Below are 18731 nucleotides of genomic sequence, written 5' to 3'. Positions count from 1 at the left end.
AAGTAACATATTATCCTGCTACGAGTTTCAGAATGAGAATTATAAACTTGAAAATCATCAGATGGGTAGGATTTAAGTTTATCAGTTTCTGATACCTGCCACTAGACAAAAAAGCAGTACTATCTATGTAATTTTGATCTAAGTGTGAGAAGAGCAATGCAGGATCTATCGAGCTGCCTGCTCGTGACAGTCTGGAAGAGTGACTCGGAGAGTTCCATGGCATTTTTCAGGAAGACAATAGATGTTCCACATCTACATCTACGTGATTATTCTCCTATTCACAATAAAGTGCCTGGCAGAGGGTTCAATGAACCACCTTTGTGCTGTGTCTCTACAGTTCCATTCTCGAACAGCATGCAGGAAAAATGAGCTCTTAAATTTTTCTGTGCAAGCCCTGGTTTCTCTTATTTTATCGTGATGATCATTTCTCCCTATGTAGGTGGGTGAGAACAGAATATTTTTGCAATTGGAGGAGAAAACTGGTGATAGAAATTTCATGAGAAGATCCCGTCGCAACGATAAACTCCTTTGTTTTAATGATTGCCACTCCAATTCACGTGTCATGTCTGTGACACTATCTCCCCTATTTCACAATAATACAAAACGAGCTGCCCTTCTTTGTACTTTTTCGATGTCATCCGTCAGTCCCACTTGATGCGGATCCCACACCGCACAGCAATACTCCAGAATAGGGCGGACAAGCGTAGTGTAAGCAGTCTCTTTGGTATACCTGTAGCACCTTATAAGTGTTCTGCCAATGAATTGCAGTCTTTGGTTTGCTCTACCCACAATATTACTGTTTGATTTCAGCTCTATTATCCATTGTTCATTTCTGACGAGTACCACACTGATTTTGTTGCTTTATTAAAATATGTGACACTTCTGGTCATTTCTGCAAGTAGGCAAGTATCAAGCTCTGTAGAACCAAATTGTAGTATAACATCATTCATTCATTTACATATTGTGGTCCATAAATCTCTCAATGAAGAAGTGCTATCAGAAATGTGAAACAAGCTACACATTATCAACCCAATAACCACTGCAGACAACTTCTGTGAAGTATACTATCTTAATAAACTGAATTGTGATGCCTGTGAGATCATGTACACCAGTCTTTGTGAACTTTTAGTATGTTGTATGTAGATACTCTGTACTGTAGAATCCAAGTTTTTTACTCTGAAAAGCCTGATTCTGAAGGAGTCAAAAAAAATTACAAAAATGTGCCAATCCCCCCCCCCCTTCCTGATCCTCCCCCACCCACACCCCAATCTTTTCTGTATAATTTTTTTCTCTTGCATCCTACAACAAAAATGCTTAGATCTTTCTTGCAGGGCATTAAATTTCCTACCATTTTCAAAGCTTAAACGTGTTTCTTACACCTCAGTTACCAAGATGTGGAGGTTGAAAAGAATGGAAAAATTCTCAAATTATCAAAAAAACTGCAGGACAGGTTTGAGTATTACAATTTTAACTGTATAATTTTTTAAAACGATAATATCACCTGTGTCAAGGAACTACCATCCCCTGCTCCACCACCCACCCACCCACCACCTCCTCCTCCCTACACTCAATAGAGCACTCATTTCTCCTAAGACCGCATAAAAAAGGCAAAAAGAAATGGATTTCTCATCGTAGCTGTTTCCAATTTTCAATGTTTAACTACCCCAAGAAACTCCGTCCCCCCCCCCCCCCCCTCCTGCCCTCAGTTGGATCTTCATTGAGTAGAAGCATGTAACAACATGAAAAAACACAATTTTATACCTATACAATGTATATTTTATACAAAAAAATGCAGTCCATAACATCTTACACTAGGCCTTACCAGCTTATACTTAAAAATTGAAAAATACTATTAATGAAAAACGTGTAATGCAGTAAAAAATCACAGAGAAACAAAACATCAGTTAGGGTTTTCCAGTCTTTGTAATTCATGTCACCATCCTCCTTACTGATGTCTGACTTGGACAAATTCTCACACACATAGCTGTGACAGTGGTTGTAAATGGCACAGTACCAGAGTGTGGCTTCTTCGCAGCTGCAGATTCCTGTGCTACACCCTTTAGTACATTTGTAAGGCATTATTTTCAGGAACGAGTTTGTAACTGCCATTTTCATTGTTGTGAGAATCATCCTCCCTTGTAATAGTGTGCGGCCCCAAACTGATAGCATTTTGTCACTGTTGTAATCATACTCCATACACTTTATGTAGAAGGTATATGCCATCAGTTATTGCATATTTCTGCATTCCACAGTCTGTTTCATCTTGTGTCGTTGTGCATGATGCATACAGCTCTGACTTTGTGCTCTTCCATATACCACTGTCAGTGAAGAGGTGCACTGGGAAGGATGGAGACTGATTGTCTATGCAAACTCATTGGAGGAGAGTAAGAGAATCATCCGTGCCTTTTTTTGTCGCAATTTTCAGGGCACAACATACTGAGGCTAGAGTAACAGTATTAATCTTTTATTTCAGCTTAATGTCATCAACATTTTCTTCCAGTATTTTCATTGTGCAGTTGATACTAATTTCTTGAGCTAAATAACAATTCAGCTCTTTGAGACCAATTGTTACTGTGGTGACACTGTCTCCTTAAGTCTCAAGGAAGGGGTGTGCTTAGAGAACCCTACACTCTGCTTCTCAGTATCAAGATTATCCCTTATTGCATGGGAAGGCATAAGATCTGCATGGTGTTCTGATATTCCTGAATGTTTATAAGTGGACATTTCTATTAATTCTCAGACTTAGAGGATGCATACCATTTCCAAAGTCTGTTGAGGCAGCACACCATCTGTTATCCTGTGACCAGGAATCAACCCTCCATCTCTCTTCGTCACCACTGTTAGGACTTTCTGTGTGGTCATATCTGATCTGATGCCAGACCAGAATATCTCAGTGTAACAAACAGTGAAGCAGCCTTCAGTCATCACTTAAAGAAATTCCAAAGGATCTGTTTTGTCTTTTATGTTGATGATGTGATGCTAGTACAGAGGTGTGCTTCTAACAAAGTTCAAATGACTTGTTGCATGGAAGTTGGGAACATTTTTTTGACACTTTTGACATGCAGATTCCAATCCTAATTCACTGAGCTGTAATAAGGTTATTCATTAGGTTACATTGTGGAAGCAATGACTTCATAGCACAGCAGTGAGACCACAATAATATGTGAAGATATCCTGCTTTCAATAACAGTCTAGGCAGAGATAGAGGTTGGAGGCTACCGACGGCTTCAGGTCTCCCAAGGACGCCTGCCCATTTGGCCAGGCGACTCTCCACGGTGGGCTGAAATAAAAATCCCATTCATAGGCAGAGCCTTCTTGGGATTGATAAATGTTGATCATCAGGGGCATGTACCATTATGCCTTTATCAATATAAAATTAAAGTTATATTGCTAAGAACCTGCACTTTTAGATTTCTTCTTATAATTTGAAAAAAGTTTGAAATTTGAAAAGGTTAAAGACAAAAGACTGATAAAGTGCCAGAATTTCACATTTTTCAGTTCCCTCCAAATTAGCACAGGGTCCTCGAAGCTGAAAATTTGTATTCTACTCTACAGACAATCTGTGCACAACATACTAAAGGTTAATAAAATTCTGTCCTTTTGTAAGGTTCACCTCCCTCCCTCCCTCTCTCTCTCTCTCTCTCTCTCTCTCTCTCTCTCTCTCTCTCTCTCTCTCTGAGTATCTGCCATATGGATTATAACTAGAGACTAGTAGTAGTTCAGCTACTTAGTTCAGGAATTAGTTGAGGACTCATTCTATGAGTTTTCACACTTTGAATCTATGTGAGAAATTGAATCAGACTGGAGAATGTACAGCATTAATATTATGGAGACAGTAGCACAATATAAAGTAGTAGTGTAACATTTAGATAATATGTTGGAAGTGACATGCAACATGTGGTGTGTCAACATCCACCCAGAGCCTTGAAAGGCGACAACTGGCTGTATAACTTAATGTTTAGTTATGAATAAAAATTAACAATTATGCCTCCAATAGTGGGTTGCAAGTACCATCATGAACATCTACTGCATAGCACTCGTGCAGCTGCTTGATGCATTACAGCTTAACTTGTGTGCATTTATACTTTTTAATAACTAACACTGTACTACCATTTTGGTTCAATACTGATACATGTTATAGAAGTTTCATCAACATAATTTGAGTGAACTTGGAGAAAATATGATTTTTCTCTCTTCAGTCACAATTCTCATTCTTTGTTCTTGATTTTGAGAGAAATTTTCCTGTATCACCTGTATGTGGTGACATCAGGTGGATCACATGCTGACTTCTGTCAACCCTTCATTCTATTTCTCTGCAAATATCTAGAAGCTAGTATCTATGCTTATCCCACAGCATCTGTTGCACAATTGAAACAAACTATAGTATTTTTTTTTCTCCAAAATGACTTCAACCTATTTCTAGGAGGGTTCCATTGCAAAAGACCATGTTGATTTCCTTCTCCATCCTTGTTGAAACTGTTTGTGCTTCATCTGTAATGGTCCTGTTATTGATGGGAGATTAATATCTAATTTTTCCTTTCTTCCATGATGAACTTTAATAAAAAAAAGTTGGGGATCCTTGGGTTCAGTTCTTGGGGAGAGGAAGAGGAGGGGATGGGGGTGGGAGGGGGGCAGGCGAGTCTCAAGTTTTACTCTCCCCTCCCAGATATAAGTTACCATCACACCCACATTTAACGTTCTACAGGGGCCTATGATTTTAACTATAATAAAATATATAAAAGTTTTAATGTAAGATTTTTGCTAATGAAGGTGTCTTCATGTTCAGGTGTATTTTTGCTTCTGATGAAGGTATCTGTAGATATACCGAAACCATGGTCAAGGATTTCAATAAATCTTTATCCTGCAACTGTTTGGCTGTTATCATTTACTGTGAAGATTTTTAACAGTTGCTGTTTCAGCCATGTTTAAAATTTTGTAATCATGATGATTTGTTCAGTGTTAAGTACAGTGCTTTTTTTTCCCTTTGTTGGTCATAACTATCATGATGCCCACCTTCCCCTTCCTCCTTCTCCCAACTCCTTCTGGCCCCCATCCCCACCCCCACTCCCACCCCTCTTGGACCTGTTCTGTAAAAAGCTTCAACAATATGCCCAGCTGAACAATTTTACCGTAAAAAATTATTTAACATTTGTGAAAGCCATGCTTTTCATTCTGTTCGATTTCTATTGTCATTCAAAATGTGCAATCTGTTTCTTCTGCATCCTATCCATACTGATTTTCAGTTAATGCTATTTTTTGAACACCTTATGCATATGGTATATTGTTTTTGTTTTTCAGAGGGCTCTCCAGCTGATAATATAGTTAAAAAATTTGCAAGTAATACAAAACTGTTTTGGAAAGCTGTTATGTCACCACCTGAAGTAAAGACGGCACTTGACATCTGGCAGGTAATAAAAAAACACATTGCATATATGACACATGAAAATTTGCAGCTAAAAACAACGAATGGTACTGACAGGTTAGGAAACACGTGACCGGTGGTGGTGGTGGTGGTGGTGGTGGTGGTGGTGGTAGCAGCAGCAGCAGCAGCAGCAGCAGCTGCTGCAGTAGTTAGATTTATCCCTGGATCTCTTTAACAAAGGTATTGGATATGTCTTGGTTTTACAATTTAAGAAACAACAAAAATTAATTAGTGTATACAGGCATCTATAGACTTGCAGGTGTAGAGTGACAAGGATAGGACAAAACCTTATCATTAGTTTTGATCATATATAAACTCCTGAAACTATGAGGAAGATTAGATGAACATAAAAATGTTGAAGTATACCATCGAAGAAATACGGTCTTATAGAATTTCAGGTCAAAAAATAGGTAGAATGTAGTACAAAGGTTTACAATTCATGTCATACACAACAAGACACGAGATCCAACTTTTTAAGTGACTGTAGGACATAGAGCAAGAGTTAATCAGATGGCAGTGATCAAGAACAAAAAGATACACAAATTGTATGGAAATAATTTGAGTCAGTAAAAATGCACAAAATAGAGAATGTACAAGTAGTAGCTGTAAAAGGACTCAGTCAGTGATATAATTATTGTGTCATTAGCTGCAGGAATTGTAATGCTTTTATACAGTTGACCTGGAGAGCAAGAATTGTAAAGTTTGTGTATCAGAACTATTCCATCAAAAGTAATTGCTTTCAGCCAAGTTTGCTATTTTTTATTAACAGTCTGAAATCATATACATTTGTGAATTAATATACAGTGTTTGTGATCTGTCAGCGTGCATAAATTATATGAGTCAATTTTTTGTTACCTTTCTTTTTTCTTTTCCTGTACATGTGTGTACTACATTACATATATTTTTGTTTCTAGGAAAGTCATTAAACACTTTGGATATAGTTTCAGATCTCTGCTCAGCGAAGGTACGAGATTTGACTGAAAAGTAATGCCTCCACCTTCGTAACTCTTCAACAGTTGGCAGCATTGGTATGTGGCAGGTACTGGCTTGTTCCGTAGCCTATTCTCTACAGCTCCAGTTGCCAGGAAGCCTTAACATCAAACGGTTGTGTTGTTACAATGTGAAGTATGGAACCCTGCGCAGAAGGTCGGTCAGTGTGTTTAAGCAACGTGCAGTCATTGAATTCTTAACAGGAGAAGGTGTCACCCCAAAGGAGATTCATCAGAGAATGAAAGCAGTTTAGGGCAATTGTGTCAATGTGAGTACTGTGCATCCTCAGGCGAGTAAGTTTAAAGATGTTGAGGTGGGAACATCTGACCTGCATGACAAACAGAGTTGGACATCCTGTGACTGCAACCACCGAGTTTCACAAGCAAAATGTTGACAGATTGATTCAGGACAATTATCGTTTCACTCAAGCACAATCGGCATTTCACAAGAACGTGTGGGACACATTATTGCTTTGCTTGACTGTCAGAAGATCTGCGCATGATGGGTACCCCGGATGCTGACTCCTGAAATGAAAGCGCACAGACTTGAAATTTGCCAGGAACTCTTCTCGCATTACGAGAATGAATGAGGATGAGAATGAGAATCTGTTCCTGATAATGAAAGACGATCTGCGGGAACTTCTTTAAGCTTCTGATGAAGACATTGAGAGCACTGTGAGACTGTGGTTGCAGAAACAGTGTGTCGACTTCTTCCGTGACAGCTTCAGAAAACTTGTTCATCGTTGGCAGAAATGTATGCAATTGGCTAGTGATTATGTGGAAAAGTGAATATTGGTAATTAAAGATCACATTCTAAGGATTATTTCCGCATTTAAAATGTTCCCATCCAAACCCAATTAATGAAGGTGGAGGTATTACTTTTCATTCACCCCTCATAATTTCATTTTCAGGATGTTCCTGTGAACATCAAGAGAATTTTTTGAATATGGTCTGTAAGCAGTGTTACTCCTGTCTCATTAGATTTAATCTGTTTCTCTGTCAGATAACTTCACAGTTATAATATGTTCTCCCACTTAAAAAGAAAGAAAATATTGAAGAGGAATCCATCTTTTAGGAATGATCAAGTTATCTTCAGGAACTGGGTGAAGAAAAGACAAATGATTAACAATTACAGAATAATTTTGGGTCTTATCTATATTGCTAACCTGAGATAAATATTTACTCATGGGCTGTTGAATTAGGAACACCTACCAAATAGCATATGGTACTTGCTTTTGCCCTGATGGCAGTGGCAACATCTCATGGAATATACTCCACTAGACAGCATGTGTGTTAGGGAACCTTTGAAATCCACGAGACCACTCAACAGCCAACACAGCTTAATGGCTAGAGATGTGTCAAGATGTGCACATGTTGCTCAATAAACACAGATGTGCTGAACAGAATTGAGGACATGTGATCTGAGGAGCTACAAAAGCACCATCATATCCATGAAGGGTTCCTCGAATAATTCTGAGCTGTCCAGTGGTGTGTTTTCGTGGTCAATGTACCGGCTACCTTTAGAGAGCTACAAGTGAACAAATAGCTGTACATGATCAGGTCATGAGACAATCGATATGAATATCTTCTCACCCTGAAAGTATCCTACAATTTTATGCTTGTACCATTTGCCTGAACAGTGCGCTGTTGACTTAGTTTCTACATATTCATGCCTATTACTGGCATCACATATTTACTTCAACTCATCAGTCCCGACAATCATATTCAGTTCATAGAGTGCCCAACAGTAATGTTTCTGTGTCAAGGCATTCTCTGTGTAGTGTGCCATATGATGAACAGTGGTGCATCTGTGGGGTGGTGGCTTCTGTACCTCATAGCAAAGAGATGTTTCTGGAAGGTATAGCCGCTCAATTGCTCTTGTTGCCTAGCCTGAAATGGTGAGCAATTTGCTTCACTGTGGCTTCTTTATATACTGTTATAATAAACTATTCACTTTATGTCCATTACATGAAAAGTCCAGCGTCAGTATAACCATGGAGGTGGAGTGTCCCATTAGTCAGATACCCATGATCTGGCTGCAGTCAGACATATTAATATCGTATGTGGTCATTTCATGTTTGACAGACACAACAGCCAGGACAAGTCTGTAAATGTTCCAGTCATGCGACACAGTGAACTGTTTCATTTGCAATGCTGAGCTGAGGAACAGCATACAGGTGCAACTTGTACAGATACACTGCAGATGTGATGGTAGCCTCAGCGAAGAAGAATGGCCCCATAATTCGATCGTGCAATAGCACGCACCAAACATTCACCTTTGGACTGCCTCTGGTGCACTCCGTCACCATGCCAGGGGGTTGTGAACCCCAAATGTGCACATTATGGCGATTCACTACACCACTGACAAAAAGGTTGCTTCGTCGGAAAAGTCAATTCGTCTGAGATAACCATCATCATCCTCAATACATGATAGCATTTCGACCGCAAAGTCGTATTGACGTGTACTATTATTGTGCAACAAGGCCGGAACGATTTGCACTTTGTATGCACGAAACAATAAACGTTTGTGTAAAATGTCATGGAGAGAGCTTTTTGGCATCTGTAATTCACGTGAGGCCCTGCGCACCGATTTCTTTGGACTTCGCAGAAAAAACTGCCTTACAGCTTCCGTGCTGTCTGCTGAGGTTCTTGGTCGATCAGACCTCGGAAGGTCAGCAACCGATCCTTTGTTCTTGAACCTCTCATACTAGGCTTTAATGCTCTTTACATCAGGTGGATACATTCCAAATGTTGTCTGGAAGTGTCTCTGCACTGTGGTTGGTGATATGTCTCATGGTACCACAGGACACGCTGTGCCTTCTCCTGACTGGTTAACATGGCTTCTTGGGCACTGCACCTCATCCACTACTTACGTACTGCAAACATAAAACAGAAAAAAAACTTTGATAGTTGTAAACAATTTGACACAAGTTTCATATTTGTATCTTTCTTGTAGCCTGAGTTATCAATTTATGTAATCAGGGAAAGACTTTTCGGACACCCTGTATTTTGAAGAGTAAGTAATCTCAGGCTGTTCATCGAGTTTCCCCAGAAAATTATTCCATATTGAATTATAGTCTCAAAATAGCTGTGGTCTCCATAAGGATGGAACCAGATAAGCCATTCATGGCATAAGCAATGCTGTTTAGTTTGTTTGCTAAGTAGTCTACATGTGCCTTCTAATTTAAATTTTTGTCAAGGTTTAGACCTAGAAATTTTACATAACTTGCTTCAGTCATTTCCTGACCACCATGTGCTAGTTTTATAGGAGATGCTGATGTTGTTTTAGCACTGAACTGCACTAATTGTGTTTTTGTGACATTGAGATTTAATCCATTATGCTGAAACCATAATTCTAGGTTTCCCATTATATTTTCCACAGTACCATGAATTTGTTTCAATTAAAACCAAGGTGTCATCTGTGAATAAAATGGAGTGAACATCAATGCTTAAAGGTAAATCATTTATGTACAGCAGTAAAAGATAAGGCCCTAAAATTGATCCCTGTGGACCCTGTACAAATCTTTTTCCTGTCCAAGAATGATTTTTTTTTCCATTTGAATTTAGAATAACACTGTTTCCTTTCTGGCAAATAAGGTTTGAGCCACTGCAATGCCCTGTCCACAATCACATCTCTCGCTGACTTGTGTAGACGTAGTATGTGATTGACCTAGTCAAAAGCTTTGGTCAAATCCCAAAATATACCTGTGACCTTTTACCCTTATCTAAAGCAGAGCTTGTCTTTCCACTGAATTCCCTGATAGCATTTATTGTATTTTTCCCGTTTTGAAATTCAAATTGATTTTTAACTGTAATAATGGTTTCTATAAGAAAGTTTTCAAGGTGTTTTGCAACAATCCTTTCTATCTCCTTAGCAAAAACTGGCAGCAGGGAAATAGGGCGGTAATTTTCCATGTCATCTGTTGAGCCTATCTTGAACAATGGTCTTATTTCAGCATATTTAACACATCCAGGAAATATCCTTCCCTGATTATTGATAATTTTGCAAATGTCCAAAAATATTTTACTCAGAGTCACGTAGCCTAGCCAATTAAGATGTACACCATCTATACCCAGACATTTGTTACTTATAAATTTGTTTGAGTTTATAAATACCACATCAAGCTTATCACATTAGTCCTTAATTCCATTGTTTATCTTGTCTATGTAAGGGTCACTCATCGATCTCCTGTGGAAAATACCACTTATTACTAGTTTTGAGTTTAATACAAAGATTTGGCAGCACGAATCAAGTTTAGAGATCCACTAATGATTTCGTCCTCACTGCTGTGTCTACAGAGTTTGTCCCAACATGCATGAATATGTCAGTGAAATCTGATTTCACTTTGACACCATTTTGGTTAGCAGCAAAGTTTTTCAAATGGTTGTTTAGTTGATCCAGCCTAATGCTTGGACGCACGTCAATTTTTGAATTTGGCACAATGATATTTTTAAGTAAGGAGTCTCCTATGAAGAGAAATTCTTTTTTCCCATTTACAGAAACATTACTCTGAGGCTTAATTTTCTTTTTCTTGTAAGTAACACTGCACCACTGTTATTTATTTTCTGAGTTTGTGCTGTTTAACTGCAGGCCTATGTCATTACAAACTGATTTAGACAAATTTGTGGAATCTTATGAAATGTCACTGGACTGCAAATCCTTCTGTCACCACATCCAAGATTTTGTATTTCAGAGAAAATAATAACTATTTTAACATAAGAATCAAATGTGAAAGCCTATCTGCCAACAAAAATGTCAATATGTGGCATAAGCAGAAAATCATGAGAGGGTCATCAGCACAATGATTGACTCAGATTTTCAGAAATATAAATATCATCTTCGTAACATCTTGTCATTGGTTACACTTCACTATCCTCTATTCTTTCCTTCTAACTAGATACTTTATAAGAGTTAAGATATGTGCTACACGTCATACAGTATCACTGTGCATGAAGAGCCCTTTGTGTTGTTTAACTTCTTTCTATATTTTTATTGTTACATTCACCAGACAAGTTCCTTCCTATCAGCAATAAAAGTTGATTAGTTGACTATTTCATTATTTCTTTTTATGCAATAGGAGGAGAGTCAGCTGTTTGGCATTGTGACTTTCTGCAAAGCAATTGATGACATGTTAGATGGAGGTATTCCACTGCAGAGCATCACAGAATTTTGTGGAGCTCCAGGTTCAGGGAAGACACAGCTCTGGTAAGCCACAACAATTTCAAAGTTCTCATGATCAAAATTTTATTTTATTTCTTGAGCTGATTGCTTTTATAACAGAAATGTAGTTATAAAGCTGCTATTTACTTGACATTAAGTACAGTATCATTTTTTAAGAAATGCGCTGATGTATGAAACACATGTGTAGAATAGTTTTGTAAATTTACAACATAATATTAAATTTTTGATCGGTCTATAGTATGTCTGCTGTGCCGAGAGCCTGAGTTATTTTATCAGTTGCCTTTCTTGGAAGACCATTGATGTAATGGTTTTAAAGTGAAAATTGTGCTTGCGTTAATGAATCGGCCTGTAACAAGAGATACTCTTAGGCACCTGATTTTGAGCATGCACAATATGAAATGTTGAAATAAGAAGAAAGAAGTGTGTTGAAGTTAACGTGCTTGGGTAGAATGGCGATGTCTTTCTACGCCTGTATTGAGCAAATCTTGTTTTCTATAAAGAGCTGTCATTGTAGTGGAGATCTTATAACCATAACTGACAAGTACCATTGGTGTTATGGCACTCATCCCACAAGTATTGAAAGTTTCATCTTCAAAATTGACAATGGAAGCTCAGAAGCACAGTGTATTGATCTTAGTCACAAAATCTTGTCCAAACCCACCAACCAGTGAACAGATTGCTGAGAACACTTCTGATGCTGACTGTCAGGGAAAGGTATTAATAGAACTGCAAAGATAAGAGGTGCCATCACAAAGTAACGATAATTTTTGCTTTTGTAACAAAATGGATTTTCCATTGTTTAATTTTTGTTTTTCTTAGAATACTTTTATTTATGCATCATCAACAACTTTGTCCCCTTCAGAGTAACCATCCTCAGATATAACACACTTGTACCAGCAGTTTTTCCAGTCTTGGAAGTACAGTACTTCCGGAACTCACTTTTTGTTATGGCGTTCAGCTCCTCCAGCAATTCTGTTTTTATGCCAGAAATGGTGGCAGGAAGATGTCCTTTCATGGATCTCGTCAGCCTCAGGAATAAAAAGAAGTCACACAGGGCCATGTCTGGTAAATACAGTGGCTGAGACAAAATAACCGTTTTGTGTTTTACCAAAAAATAACAAACAAGCATTTCAACAAGTAGTTTTGCCACAATTCTGGTTGTTTTCTTCAGATGGCTTGACGCAAATGGTGCATAACTTTCAGGTATTATTCCTTATTGACCACGAAGCCGCAAGGCAGGAACTCGTCATGCACTATCCCATTGTAATTAAAACACCAGTGAGAAGAACCTTCACGTGTGATTAAACTTGTTGAATTTTTGTAAGTCTTCGCCCTTCAGCCAGTTTCCATTGGGATGATTGGGCCTTAGTTTTGACATCATACCCATATACCTATGTTTCTTCCCCTGTTACAACCTCCTTTAGAAGTTCTGGATTGTTATCAATTTCATTGTGCTATACGTGAATGATATCTAAGTAACACAGTTTCAGAACAAACTTTGCTGCAACACGTTTCATGCCCAAAACATCTGAAAAAGTTGCTTGGCATGATCCAAAGGATATGCTGACATCATCAGCAACATTTCTGTTGGTGATTCAGTGATTCTCCAGAACCATTTTCTGTACTTATCCACATTGTCCTCAACACTTGATGCGCTTAGATTTCCAAGTCTGTTGTCTCCTTAAATGTCTTCTCGACCCACTTTGAATCATGTATACAACTCTTGTCTTACTCATAGCAGATTTACCAAAGTCCACAATCAACCTTATTCCAGTTTTCAAGCAAAATTTAATGCAAATTCTTTGATCCATCTTTTCCAAAAGTAAAAATTCACTGAGTACTCAAAAACACATGTAATCCTTTTGACCGTCGGTTGTGAACTAAATATTCAAGACCGCTGGAAATGCAAACATACATCAGGGACATGTGTACCAACAAGGTAAAACCGTTTTCAGAATCAAATGTAGAATGCCTGCGAACTTATAAAAACTCCCATTACTTTTTGATCATACCTTGTGTGTCAAGTCAGTCTACATAAACTTATTACTATCCTCTACAAGCTTTAGTGACACATCTGACCAATCGTATGCAGTTCAGAGGAAGTTTGAGATGAACTATTTCCTTAAAATGTAACCAGCTTTCATCACTACATTTCACTTATTTCATTTGCTGATAAACGTCAATCTAGGTATACGCCTGCAACTCAGATTTGTTGCATTTCCTCCACCTGAAATATAATCTAGGTCGAATTTCCACATGTCAGGTTATTTGATCAAATAAATAACATAGCCCAGTCAATCAAAATAATTTTAAACATGTTTATTGCAGCCCTATAAAGATATAAAGGACACGGGTTTTGTGCCTAAAATGTACGTAGGACTGACGTAAGAACTAAAGCATTGCTAACATCAGTTGAGTAGGCTACTAACATTGTGTCTTATATACACTTAAGCACCAAAGAAACTGGTATAGTATTCAAATACAGAGATGTGTAAACAGGCAGAATGCGGCACTCCGGTCAGCAACACCTATATGAGACAACAAGTGTCTGGCGCATTGTTAGATCAGTTACTGCTGCTACAATGGCAGATTATCAAGATTTAAGTCAGTCTGAATGTGGTGTTATAGTTGGCACACAAGTGATGGGACACAGCATCTCCAAGCAGGTGATGAAGTGGAGATTTTCCCATACAACTATTTCACGAGTATAATGTGAATATTAGTAATCCAGTAAAACATCAAATCTCTGACATCACTGTGGCTGGAAAAAGATCCTGTAAGAATGGGACCAACGACAACTGACGAGAATCATTCAACATGACAGAAGTGCAACCCTTTCGCAAATTGCTGCAGATTTCAATGCTGGGCTGTCAACAAGTGTCAGCATGCGAACCATTCAACGAAACATCATCGACATGGGCTTTCGGAGCTGAAGACCCGCTCATGTACCCTTGATGGCTGCATGATACGAAACTACACCACGGCTGGGCCCGTCAACACTGACATTGTACTGTTGATGACTGGAAACCTTTTGCCTGGTCATATGAGTCTCATTTCAAATGGAGACAATCTCATGAATCCATGGACCCTGCATGTCAGCAGGGGACTGTTCAAGCTGTTGGAGGCTCTGTAATGGTGTGGGACGTGTGCAGTTGGAGTGATATGGGACCCCTGATACGTCTAGATATGACTCTGACAGGTGACATGAACATAAGCATCCTCTCTGATCACCTTAACCCATTCATGTCCATTGTGCTTTCTGACAGACTTGGACAATTCTAGCAGAACAGTGCAACATCCTACACATCCATAATTGCTACAGAATGGCTCCAGGGACACTCTTCTGAGTCTGAACACTTCCCCTGTCCACCAAACGTCCCAGACATGAACATTATTGAGCATATCTAGGATGCCTTGCAACGTGCTTGTTCAGAAGAGACCTCCACCCCCACCCCCCCACCCTTTGTACTCTTACAGATTTATGGACAGCTCTGAAGGACTCATGGTGTCAGTTCCCTCTAGCACTACTTCAGACATTAGCACAGTCCATGCCACATTGTGTTGTGATGCTTCTACATGCTTGCGGGAGCTCTACACGATATTAAACAGGTGTACCAGTTTCTTTGGCTCTTCAGTGTAGATTTTAACAATTACAAAGTTGCATTATGCATTGTTTCAATCAAATTTATTTGAATTTTGAATTCAGATTTAGATACTTTAACAAACTGATTATGGCATTTGGCTTTACAAATCATTATAATGCTTCTGTGACAGTTATCATGTTGAAATGCTACAACTCACATATCCATAACAATGCTGTAATTATGCTTGTTAGTTGCTGCACAAATACAGTGTGATTTTGGTTCCAAATAAAAATCCTGTGGCTCTACAGTTGACTGCATCATAATTACTATCATTTCTCTTCATATGAATTCCATGAATGATAAAATGGGCTTTATTTACATTATTTTTGACATTTTTATTAGTTAATAAAAAATAGAGTTAGTTTATCACAGTTCATTTTAAGTTGCCTTATTCCCAACAATACAGCAATCCAATAATGTTGCAATGAGCTCTTGCATTTATGTAGCTTTGCACAAACTGTGTTCATTGGTATCGTACTCGTTGATATATATGGAATTGTAGTTTTCGTGAAATGTTTTCCTGTTCTATTACATTAAGTATCCTGCCCTCTCACCTGAAGTATTCCAAGTAAGAATTATGGACGAGACTTCGTCATGGCATGCATGCACCAGAATAGGAAGTTTGTTATACAAAATGATTGTGGTGTGTGTATCTTTTGTGAAACCAAGTAGTGACAAATTCTATTGTATTATTCATATTACATAGAAATTTTATACGAAGAATGTATATTCCATTTTATAAATGCCTTCTCAATGTTCTTCCTCTATGCCCTGAACTCGCAAGCACTGCCAAAACTTGTATTTGAAGCATCACCGTTTAGTATCCCACTCCTCCTTTATTTCATTCAGATGTTTTGTCTTTCTGTAAGACACAGTCTCAATTACTAATGTTCAGTCAAAAAACAACTACATAAAATATATACAGTTTTAAACAATTGATGCACAGTTAAGCCGTACAGTTTCTAATATTATACAATTAAAAGTTAAATGTCTCAGGTAAGTATACTATTAAGTAGTACAAGTATATAGTTTAATCTTTTGTGTGTCAGATAACAGAACCCAATCATGTATACAAATTCTTAGTAATTATAATGTTTTGTTCTAGCATCGGGTACACATGTAGTGTATGTGGAGCCAAGTTCGCAAAATAAGATGTCAGTTAAATACATTACTAATTATAATCAATTTAGGTATTTTGTCCACATATCAGGTAGTTTTCCCCGTACAATAGCATAGCAAATCACTTCAAAATGTTACTGGTATTTGTATATAACATTTCTTTCATGTAAATGACATAGCAGCACCTTCCAGACACAAACCATCATTGGGAAAATAATGTACTTCAAATTAAAGTGGTCGTCTTGTCATCTAGAAAAGATGTAAGATTTCATTGTTATGAAATATTTTTGTAAAAAGATAGCAAATTCAAGTGAGCATCAGAGTGAATTTTCAATTACTGCAAGTTCCTTAGCTCATACAAGAATAGAGTGTAGTATAATGATCATTTGATAATGTTACATCAGATTCATCGTCTACAGTTAGTACAAGTTGTCACTCTTTTATAACAATTTCCTTCAATCACTTTTTGTGTAATTTGGTGCTTATGATACAAACCATCTCATGTGAATGATCAAGCTTGTGTACATGTAGATTAGTGCATAAATCAGTTGTTTCAGTGCGTATAGACTCTTTTAGTATTGCTTTCGCAAAAGTATACTTCAGTAATAATATATTTGCTTATGCTTTGTAGAGTTTTGTATGTATAATAGAACTGTTGTATATAATTTGAAGGTAAAATACTACTTGGCATTCTTTGATGTCAACAGGAATACGTTCTCTGAACTCGAAGTACTAGAGAGTATGTACAAAATTCAGGTGCATTTGTATACCTCATATTTGGAAAAATGTATCTTTGACAGCATGACAAAGTGATTAAGCCTGTTCTTTACTGTGTTACCTCCCCCCCCCCCCCCAAAAAAAAAATGTATTGATAACTCATTTACATTTCTCACAACTAATGGCACAAAAACTCTAAGTATAAATCCAAAGCAGTTTCAAATTCCCTTGAGAGAATGTACTTCTAGATAGTAGTGTTCCACTGAATTTATTGCTTCCCAGAAAATTGCTATATAGCAGCAAAATTGTTTGGTGTACTACCGATGAATATTACCCCCAAATCTCATTTATGTCAAAAATAGTTTTCTGGTTTCATTCAGTTTTGAGCATTATTTTCTTTAAATAGTCTTGATTTGCTACAAGAAATACTCAGTTGGTGCAAAATACTAGTCAGCAACATTGTTTTCTTCCAAAACATTGACCATAAATAACTATTTTACTACTTCTGTTTTCTTAAGATATGTTTTACTCTAAACTCATTAGATGTAGTTAGTACATGTCTTCATATCACCATCATACCTACAGTAAACACAGTAAATAACTTCATCTTATTTCCAGGAACAGACATATACTACATGACAGAACTGATCACCACAAACCTCAGTAGAGAATAAATTTCTGTAATACATAGCATCACAATCATCATCTCCAAAATACTACTATATATTCAGTGTTTCATCTCATCAAATCATGAAGAAAATCCTTACAAATCATCATCATAGGAAATATAATCCTACATCACCATAACATCATATTCATGGTAAACATCTTGTATCACAACATAAATGTAAAACCTACCATCTCCCCACTATAAGATATGGTGACCATTGTGTATCAGTTCTCAAATCATAATCATCCAGCACATTTTCAGTAGTTTCAAAAATGAGAAAACCTTTTCTCAAATACTTTACAGACATTATTCCAGTTCACACACAAAGTTACTCATATAAAATATAGTTCACACCTGTTATAGCTTTCAAAGATTATACATGTGGTCTGATTAAGTATATTTCTTTTATTTTCAATTTCTGATATTTTAACTTCTTTACGGTGCTTTTACTTCTGTGTTTGTTAACATTTGCATAAATTGTGGGTGTAACATCAGTACAGCGAATTTTATTTCTGACTTGCGTAACAGTTTGTTGACAATCATCCACTTCTGGCAATCTATCCATATTAAAAATTAAATTTTCAGTGTCTTCTGAAAAAATCTCATTTTCTTCAATATAAATGTTCTCATTTCATTTATCTGATCTAAATCTACATTTATAATATTTTCAACAAAGCCAAACTGTGCATCTGATTGTGCTATAGTTCTACCATAAGTTGCTTTTTTTTTTTTTTTTTTTTTTAAAAATCTGTGACCTAATTACTAAAGTTTGAAATCTTGTTTCTCAAATTTTTTACTTCATTCTTCATAATAGCAAATTTACCCCCACCCCTACCCCCCTGTGTCTGATCTAGTCAATTCCATGACTGTCCTAAATTGTTAGTTCAGTTGCCATTGCATTTATTTTACTCCTCAACTCTTTATTCTGATCACTTAAATCATTCCTTGAGGCGCCGTGTTATTTGTTTGTTTCAGATTGCTATTAAAT

General features: G+C 37.3%; 1 protein-coding gene across 2 annotated transcripts in view; it reads left to right on the top strand.

Moving 5' to 3' along the window:
* The window catches only part of LOC126162251 (DNA repair protein RAD51 homolog 3-like), a 35444-nt gene that overhangs the window by 5066 nt on the left and 11647 nt on the right, over window positions 1-18731 (top strand). For both annotated transcript variants that reach the window (XM_049918642.1, XM_049918641.1), the window contains exons 2-3: window positions 5299-5408; window positions 11490-11617. In XM_049918642.1, coding sequence (XP_049774599.1) covers window positions 5367-5408; window positions 11490-11617 — 170 coding nt within the window. In that variant the 5' untranslated portion in view covers window positions 5299-5366. The remainder of the gene's footprint in view (window positions 1-5298; window positions 5409-11489; window positions 11618-18731) is intronic.

This window comes from Schistocerca cancellata, chromosome 2 (assembly GCF_023864275.1).
Source record: "Schistocerca cancellata isolate TAMUIC-IGC-003103 chromosome 2, iqSchCanc2.1, whole genome shotgun sequence".
Lineage (NCBI taxonomy): Eukaryota > Metazoa > Arthropoda > Insecta > Orthoptera > Acrididae > Schistocerca > Schistocerca cancellata.
The sequence above is the reverse complement of the archived record's forward strand: the minus strand, read 5'-3'. Positions and strand labels throughout refer to the sequence as shown.